The sequence below is a fragment of the Zootermopsis nevadensis genome, unplaced genomic scaffold, assembly GCF_977971745.1.
Source record: "Zootermopsis nevadensis isolate Lab colony 2312 unplaced genomic scaffold, Znev_1.0 Znev_ptg000017l, whole genome shotgun sequence".
In the NCBI taxonomy this organism is placed as follows: domain Eukaryota; kingdom Metazoa; phylum Arthropoda; class Insecta; order Blattodea; family Termopsidae; genus Zootermopsis; species Zootermopsis nevadensis.
Window position 1 is genome coordinate 13429839 of NW_028259149.1, and position 9020 is coordinate 13438858.

The following is a 9020-nucleotide window of genomic DNA, read 5'->3' on the forward strand; positions in this document are numbered from 1 at the left end:
CCTCATGGCCGAGTATCATACCTCTCTGCGACGTATGTAGCATTCGATAATATCTTGCAGTAAACGAGTATCGAGAACAATGAAAGACTGAAACTCGCACTGTGGCCACCTACAGCACATTTTTTTACCATCTGTATTCATGATCACAGGTTGGACGAACACAACTTAAGCAAATTCCGGGGCAGTAAATCTCATGAAACATCACATTTCATAAAAGGAATCAATAAGACAACTTTGATATGGTTGTCTTAATAGCTGGGGGAAGGTAGTAATAAATCAGCCTTACAGTTCCAAATAATTTAAGGCAATTGAAATCTGAGGTCCTCACAACGTTGACGGTGACGTTGTGACGCCTTATGGCGTCTTAGCTAGAAGTGTCGGAGTCCACTTGGTGTTACTACGCGGAATACCAACGTCGTATGTAGGTTACGGCTGATTCAGCCACTCTACAGTGTGTACGGGCGGTGGGGGTGTTTAAACATACTACTCGCCCCTATCTAGTGCTGAGATTAAGAATATCTAGATCTGTACCTCCACTCCCCCATACATCTTCATGGCGTGGGACCTAATTAACTCTATAAAGCACAGTGGTATCACTACTGCTACTAGTTAAATATTTAACAAATCGGAAAAGAATTTTAAATAGATGTTTAAGACCTTAATGAGACCATTTAATGTCATTTTTCAGGTTTTTTTTACAATGAACTTTTCTTTATTCAGAAAAATAAAGATAGATTTGAACTTCACGTAAAGTATGGTTCATATTGTAGTACGGATACGAATCAAAATTTAAATACATCCTTTGCATTTGATATAGACTGCCAATAACATTTAATCTAAATCCGTTCTCATAATCTCTAAGATGCAACATACGGACGTTTATATAGGATGGGTGGGAAGTAAGTAGGCATATAACCTCTATATTTCCAATGCAAAGCGATTATTTAATGCCTACTTACTTCCCACCCACCCTGTAGATGGTATTCTTCATGCTGAGAACACAGCAAGGTAACGATAATTCGACAAGGACCCTATCGAGATGCAACCTTGGCTTTGGCGAGTTATCGCTTCGTAGAATTTACAACAATCGCACATCCAGTCTACTGAAACATCGAATTATAATTTCCTGTCGGATATACAGTCTCGGTATACCATAAGAGACTTATAAATTTGGTTTAATTTTGTGAAATATGCGTGTACTTGGGGTCAGGGATAAGGACGGTGTTCTAAATGTCAAAGGGTACAACGGATCGGCCTGCTGTGTACATCTCGCTGTCTCTTCCATATCGACCGCGTGACGTCATTAAAATGCCACTCGTGGTCTGGCAGTGGAAACAATAAGGGCGTTCGATAGACGAAGGGGGTAACGTAACTGCCGGTATCGTAAAAGAAACATTTAATCACAAAATCTATTAGACGCTAGGAAGGGAAATGAATTCATAAAAAATAATAGTTTGTCTTGTCACACGAATACATGTACAAAAAACATTGTATAAGAATACCTAATAAAGCCTTCGAAATTTATGGCTCAGTTCAGATGACAGTAACAAATTTATATTACAGTGATGACAGGTTAAGAACTAATTATATTTGGCGAATGTCTGCCAAACTTATACCTTCCAGTGTCCAGTATGAGAACATTAACGATCAAAACAAGAAAACTTTTAAGATGACTGTATTTTGGGATTTTGCGCCGTGAAGTATGGTGTCTGGTCGATGTTAAAGAACGTTTCAGAGGTCATACTGCCTCAGGGTGATGTTCTTGATGATGAATGTAGTATGAATATTTCTGTCTTCTGGGTTGTTGCGCTGTGTAGTCTGGTCGATGTTTACCAACGTTTCGGAGGTCATACTGCCTCCGTCATCAGGGCGATGAGAATGAAGATTTCTGTCTTCTGGGTTGTTGCGCTGTGTAGTCTGGTCGATGTTAGCCAACGTTTCAGAGGTCATACTGCCTCCATATCACTCTTTTAATTAGTGGCGTCAGTTGAAATCGAACTTGGGATTTTCTCAACACTATTTCAGCACGCTGACTCTCTATAACTGGGGAACTAACGTTTTGTAAAATCAAAAGATGCATTATATATAACCATTACTCTTTTACAACCTAAAAATCTGCATGGAGCGCCTACTAGATTGCTATTAGGCTACACACGATGCACAGCCGGCAGAGAAGTTGCCGCGTGATTGAGCCGATATATTCCTAACATTTTTATCTTGTTCGCTTTCATACACGATACACAGATGCAGGCTTTCCGTATCTCTATATGCGTCCAAAGAAACTTTTGGACCAGTTGACAGATTTTCATTAAAATATATGTGAAAAGCATGCCGCTGGAAACAATACCACCCATTTGTACGTTTTCATTTCGTGTCGACAAAGTGACGGCAAGCGAGCTTCTGTACGTGGGAGCATCATTAACGTTAGCAAATCTTGGAATTGTATGTGGGTGTTGATCTTCGAAAATTAATAAACATTTGTAAACGTATTCTTTATTCTTTTGAAAAATGTAAAAAAGTAACATGGCGGACGCGCGAATCTAAACTTTGCTATCGGTTTGACTGTAGTAATTGATGATGAATCATAAACATGCCTACAAGCCCCCATTGAAACAGTTTTTAGATATTAAACATTATGAACATAATGGCGGTGAGAAACTTTGAAGTTTTATACCTATATGACAAATTAAACTCTGCTGCAAGTTATTTGTTGTGATGCCAAAATTTCTTTTACTTCATACAGCAATCACTAGATACTGTTGCTAATGAAGAAGGTGTATTCTGGCCAACGCACAAACATTGCTGCTGGTGACGAAACGCTATCACCATGGTTAAGACCCAAAAGTTCAAAACAAAAAAATAATTTATCGGATTATTCCCAGTTATCAGGTTTATTGATTAAAAATTTTCAACAAAAATTGTTATGTAATTTAGCCATGAACTCAGTGGTGAAATTCTTGTTTGCCTTTTTCAGGTAATATGAAATATCGACTTAAAGCAGCAACTTTACTTCCTTTGCAGTATTTAGTTATATACATACACCCTTTTCCTAGGCTTTGGTGAATTTAAGGTGGTGGAATTTGATGAGTAAGCTAGTTATCAGAGGAGCGGGTATGTGAAGGGAGGAAAATGTGCATCATATTTGGGCGTGTACTGTAAGCTGAAAAGGGTTGCCATTTCCTTAATAACACATGCCGTTTTCCCTTTCCTGAAGGAATTCAATGTGGCCAAGGAGCAACATGCTGTGCAGCCAGTACCGACCGTAGCTCCACATTCTGTGAACCCTGAACTGATGAGGTCACCACTGGACTCCTCCCCCATTCTGACTCATCAGTCCAAGTCTTATCCAGGAGGACAGCCCCGACTGGCCAGAACGCCATCGGTGTCCTCTCAGAGCAGCCTCGACAGCAGCGTTTCCAGACAGGTACGTAACATTATGGTAGCTTAACAGGTATGTAGCATGCATGGAAACAAATTATATAAGATGTCAGAAATCCACATTTGAAGAGGGTTCTAGACATGTCAAAGCATAGGTAAAAGGCCAATATTAAAGTATAACTTATAAAAATGGTATGTGAGAATGTGGATAGGATTTAAGTGGCTTAGGATGTGGTCACATGGTGGGCTGTAATTTGGTATGGGGGTTCTTTTCTTAAGTTGTCAGATAAATTTAACTTTGTTCAGGGTTATCGATACCCCTGACTTTAAATTTACCTCAGATTGATCTTTGATTCTTTAAAAAACACAGCTTGTAATAAAAATATGTAAATGACACAATATTATTATTATTCTTTTAAACACTTTCTGACTTGAAAAATATTTGGAAGAATACAAGGAAAATATATTTGGACTCAGTACAGTGCTTCTATTATGTAATTAGGTTTAGAAAATACCTTTATTTCTTCAGCAGGGTCATCGAGGCTCTTCTCCACAAATAAGGACATTTGCACCAGATGGCCGAACCACCAGTTCATCAGCATTACATCACCTCCATGCAGCACAATCTACAGACCCCGGTTCTGCATCCACTAATAATCAAAGTCGCTCTCCATCTCCTGGATCATGTCATAGAGCTGCATCCCTGGACATGAGGTGTTCATCCCCTGGTGGAGCCTCTTCTGCTTTCTGTGGCTCTACAGGGGATCTTCGAACCCCATCCCCATCGCAGTCATCCCTCGCATCACTCACTGACCGCGGGTCAGCCTCTTCAGTGTGTAATTCACCAGTACCACCGCAATCACCAAGAGGTGCAGCCATTTCCAGATGTTTGTCTCCCTTGCTGATTCCTCCAGTCCCTTCTAGGTCGCTTGTATCTGATCCTCCAGCACCACCTGCATCACCACTAGGAGCCCTGCAACCAGACTTATACCAACGTCAGGATGGTCCGCTGTTTCTAGGAAGCCGAAGATCAGGACCAAGTTTAGGGAGACTTCACCTCAGGCTTAAATATGACTTTGATAGATCTGACCTTCACGTTCATCTCATTGAAGGTAAGATATGAAGATTAGTATCTGTAATTACTAATGTCCATCACACTTTATAGTAGAAATGTAAATGGTGTTGGTAGCTGCTTTTCAGTTGCTAGGCAACCATGCCAACTTTAATACATTAAGCAAACACACTGCAAAATCTGTGTGTTTGGCATATATCTGTGAGGTGATAAAATCACTAATAGAAGCTAGTGAGTCTAATAAAAATGTGCTTAAATGAAATCTGTAGCAAAATTTGTATAGGTAAATATTTATGTGAGTCATTTTCCATCAAGAACAGTCTGAAACAAGGAGATGCTTTGTCTCCATTGCTCTTTAACTTTGCGCTAGAATATGCCATCAGGAAAGTCCAAGACAAGCAGGAGGATTTGCAATTGAATGGGACACATTAGCTATTGGCTTATGCTGATGATGTTAATTTATTGGATGACGATGTAAATCCAATAAAGAGGTACTCTGAAGTATTACTAGAAGCTAGTAGAAAGGCATATTAGGGTGGCTAATAAAGTTCAAATATTTGGGAACGACAATAACAAATCAAAATGATACTCATGAGGAAGTTAGGAGGAGACTAAATTGTGGAAATGCTTTATACTTCTCAGTTCAAAATATTTTGTCTGATTTCTAAGAACCTGAAAATTAAAGTATACAAAACACTAATGTTGCCTGTTGTTTTGTATGAGTGTGAAACATGGTCTCTCACTCTGAGGGAGGAACATAGACTGCAGGTGTTTGAGAATAGGGTGTTGAGGAGGATATTTGGGTTTAGGAAAGAAGACGATGGGGTCTGGAGAAAACTACGTATTGATGAACTTATAAAAATCTGTACTCCTCCCCCAGTATTGTCAGGGTGATTAAGTCGAGAAGAATGAGATGGGCTAGGCATGTAGCGTGCATGGATGGGACAAGAGGTGTACACCGGGTATTGGTTGGGAAGCCTGAGGGGAAGAGACCGCTGGGGTTACCTAGACATAGATGGGAAGATAATCTCAGGTGGGATCTATGGGCAATAGGAGTTGAAGGAGACTGGATTTCTTTGGCGCAGGACAGGGTCTGGTGGAGGGCAATAGTGAATTCGGTGATGAACCTTCGGGTTCTGTAAGCCATCTAGATAGTTAGATGGTTAGAAGCTACACTTTGCCTCGAAGGAAAATATACATAGTGTGTTCACACTTTTATGACTTGTCTTTGTCAACAAGAAATCTTTTTGGATGACACATCAAGCAGAATTGGTCACAAGTATCTCAAAATTGTGATCACAAGAAACTAATCTGTTAAATCTAAATTTGGAGGTAGAGGAAGAGAACAAAAATGTTTATTTTGAATAATTTTTTTCATTTATATAATGGAAGTGAAACTGGGAAAATTAAGTTTAATCCCAGCTACTCTACTTCTTCACTATTCAGTAATTAAGCCCAGTAAAATCTTTAAATAAACCCATTCCATAGTTACAAATGTGTTTTTATCCACAGCACATGACCTTGCAGGAAGTGACCAGGGTGGATTCAATGACCCTTATGTGCGTTTGAGTCTTGTTCCTGCAGTAGACAATCGCAAAAGGCAGACAACAATTCACCGGAATGATCCAAACCCATTTTTTGATCAGCATTTTAAGTTTCCAGTATCTCACGAAGACTTGCAGGAAAAAACATTGGTGCTACAGGTAAGGAGAAATGGATTATTAGAGCCCATTTCCCTTTCTAATTTGTTTAGGTTAATAACATCAGTTAGATTTATAAACTTTAACCGATACAAATTTAAATCCAGTTAACCTTTATTTGTTGATGAAAAATGATCTGAAACAGCTCAGGAAATGAAATGACTGGTTGTGGGCCGGAAGACCAAATTTGATTCCTGGTAGGGCAGGATTTCTCCCTTTGCCATCACATCCAAACCAGGTCAGGGGGCCCATTCAGCCTTTTGTGCAGTGGGACGAGGGATTTTGCTTGCTTTTAAATTTGTATATTAATAATTAAATAAAATTAATCAAATAATTTATAATAAAGTAACATGATAATGAAAGGGGGACAGAACTAGATAACCACTTTCCTTCATCTAGAGCTGACATCTTAGAACTTGTGAAGCTTTGTTTCCACATCCCCTTTATGCTGTCTTGATGTGGTGCTGAGGCAAAGTGGCCACATTCCTTTTACCTATAATGACAAGCTTCAGATTTGTATTCATTGAATAATTTTGTTAATTTATTTATTTATAGTTTATGTCAGGACACTTTCAGTATCTGAGACTGTATAGTGTCAAGTAAGAGGATAATTGTGAATAATGAAATGGACGTGGAAGGAAGTGGTCATGGCCTAATTCTCAGTAGTATCCTGTCATTTGCCTGGAGGGACCAAGGAAAACCATGAAGGACCTCAGTCAGGTGAACCTGGGACCTCCTGACTATGAAGCAAGAGTGCTAACCACTTGACCATGATATTCAGTTCCTGATTTTGTAGGGGATTAAACAAAGGAGGATGGAGGAAACAGGCCACTTGGCAGACTTATGGATAGATAGTATGATAAAGGCAAAGTTGATTTTTGTGAATTAGGTTACGGAGATGTGAACATGAATTAGAAGGTTCAGAGTAGGATTTAATGGCAGCTTCTAATGATTGTGACTGACTTTCTAGCCCCATAAAAATAGTGTATTAGTTACTGGTTTGTTAATTTTTAAGTTTAATGAGTTGAAAAATGTTTATTTTATCTACAGATCGTCAAAACTAACGATTTTTTTAAAGATTTGTGACAATGTTTGATGCATTATACTGTAATTCTATTGGATACTGTCATTTATCTGAAGCATAATATACACACATATTTGGTAATTAAGAACCATCTTAGGTGACTAATTATTTAGTGTACTAAATTATTTTTATTATCTTTATTATTTTCAAGGTAAGCTGTAAGCCTTTGAATAGTAAACTTGTATCTGATATGTCTTTTCTGGTTTCAGGTGTTCGATTATGACCGTTTCTCACGCAATGATGTTGTGGGTGAAGTGTGTATGAGCATGGATGAATTTGATGTTGCATCAAATGTGGAAGTGTGGGGTGAGATAACCAAAAACAAGAAGGTATTACTTTTGGTGTTAATATGATTACATTTGGTACTGTAGAATCATAATCAGAGAGAGAAGGTATTTGTGCATTCATTTAAATGTACTGTGTTTCAGAATGTTTGTAGGTCTATGAGTTAATTATGTATAGCAGCGAGTTTTAACATTAACACATAGCAACAAGTTTTTTCACATTGTGGTAAAGCAATTAAATCACCTTAACTTCACTTCATTTACTTTAGCCTCCAGAAGAGATGCAGGAAGTGCTCCTCTCACTGAGCTACCTGCCTTCTGCTGAAAGGCTTACAGTTGTGTTGCTCAAGGCACGGAACCTATTCTTACCAAAGGATAAAGACAATATAGGTGAGTAGATACAATAAATATGAGACAGTAGAAAAATGTAGGCAGTTACATGATGAGGCGTCAAAATTTGTATGCCTCACCTAATATTGATAGGCTTATGAAATCTTAAAAATACGTTGCAATATGTTTAGTGCACATTCTTAAAAACATTATTTTGTTAAGAAGCTATAAGAGTGAGAAATGCTTGAGACATGAGAACATGACAGTTTTGTGAAAACTATAACTGCATATATTTTAAATGCTGGTGTTCATTTTTACACTGAATGGCTATTAATATATAGAATTTATATGCATTTCTCTTAGATCCATTTGTCAAGGTGTACTTACTGAGTGGAGGGAAGAGGGTGAAGAAAAAGAAAACAGCTGCACGGAAAGGCACCTGCAACCCAGTCTGGAATGAAGCCCTTACTTTTAATGTGGCTTCTTCAAGTCTATCTAATGCTGCTGTTGAGGTAAGAGCTCTGCTCTTTGAAGTTCAATGACAAAAGTATATTTAGGGAAGTCAAATGCTGACATGTGTCATGGTTTAGTTTATTAAAATATCTTTATTTCTTCCATTGAATGTGTGTATACATCTTTATGAGATACACTGTATATATATTAATCTTTGGTTGTTTCCTATATGTGATATGTGACATTCATCTTGGAGATAGTAGCTGCAATATTTGCTGAAACATTAGATTTATTTCAACATATGTGGCTCAGACCTGAAAATTGATCTTATGCATTAGACTCTGAGTATAGAAACTAAAGGATGAAAATTTATGATGCTGATTCAACTGCATAAGTTACATGGCATCAAATGAGATGTAAAGGCGATCATGTATGGTGAACAGGTAAAGATTTAGAAGATGAGGGGTTGTGCCCTTTTTAAAGTTCCTACCCTGCAGTTACATGGTGAGACTGAGGAAAACCATGAAAAACATCCATCAAGATGGAAGATTTAAATCTATATGGTGACTGAATGCAGTCAGGTCTTCATTATCAGGAGGCAGAGACAATCTCAGAAGTGCTGGATTACAATGCCATTTTCACACAGTTGGTCACCTGAGAAGACTTCATCCACCAGGATAACCAGTATACCAGAGCTAGATTCTAGTTGGGTACCTCCA

The 9020-nt window shown here is 38.3% G+C and overlaps 1 protein-coding gene across 4 annotated transcripts in view; it reads left to right on the forward strand.

Annotated features, from left to right (window-relative positions):
- The window catches only part of Sytbeta (Synaptotagmin beta), an 80866-nt gene that overhangs the window by 57717 nt on the left and 14129 nt on the right, over positions 1–9020 (forward strand). For 2 of the 4 annotated variants that reach the window (XM_022074871.2, XM_087350554.1), the window contains 6 exons: positions 3215–3424; positions 3911–4490; positions 5963–6153; positions 7444–7563; positions 7788–7908; positions 8212–8360. In XM_022074871.2, the coding sequence (XP_021930563.1) occupies positions 3215–3424; positions 3911–4490; positions 5963–6153; positions 7444–7563; positions 7788–7908; positions 8212–8360 (1371 nt within the window). Of the gene's footprint in view, positions 1–3214; positions 3425–3907; positions 4491–5962; positions 6154–7443; positions 7564–7787; positions 7909–8211; positions 8361–9020 lie in introns of all 4 variants that reach the window. The other 2 variants (XM_022074870.2, XM_022074872.2) reach the window with 1 other exon arrangement.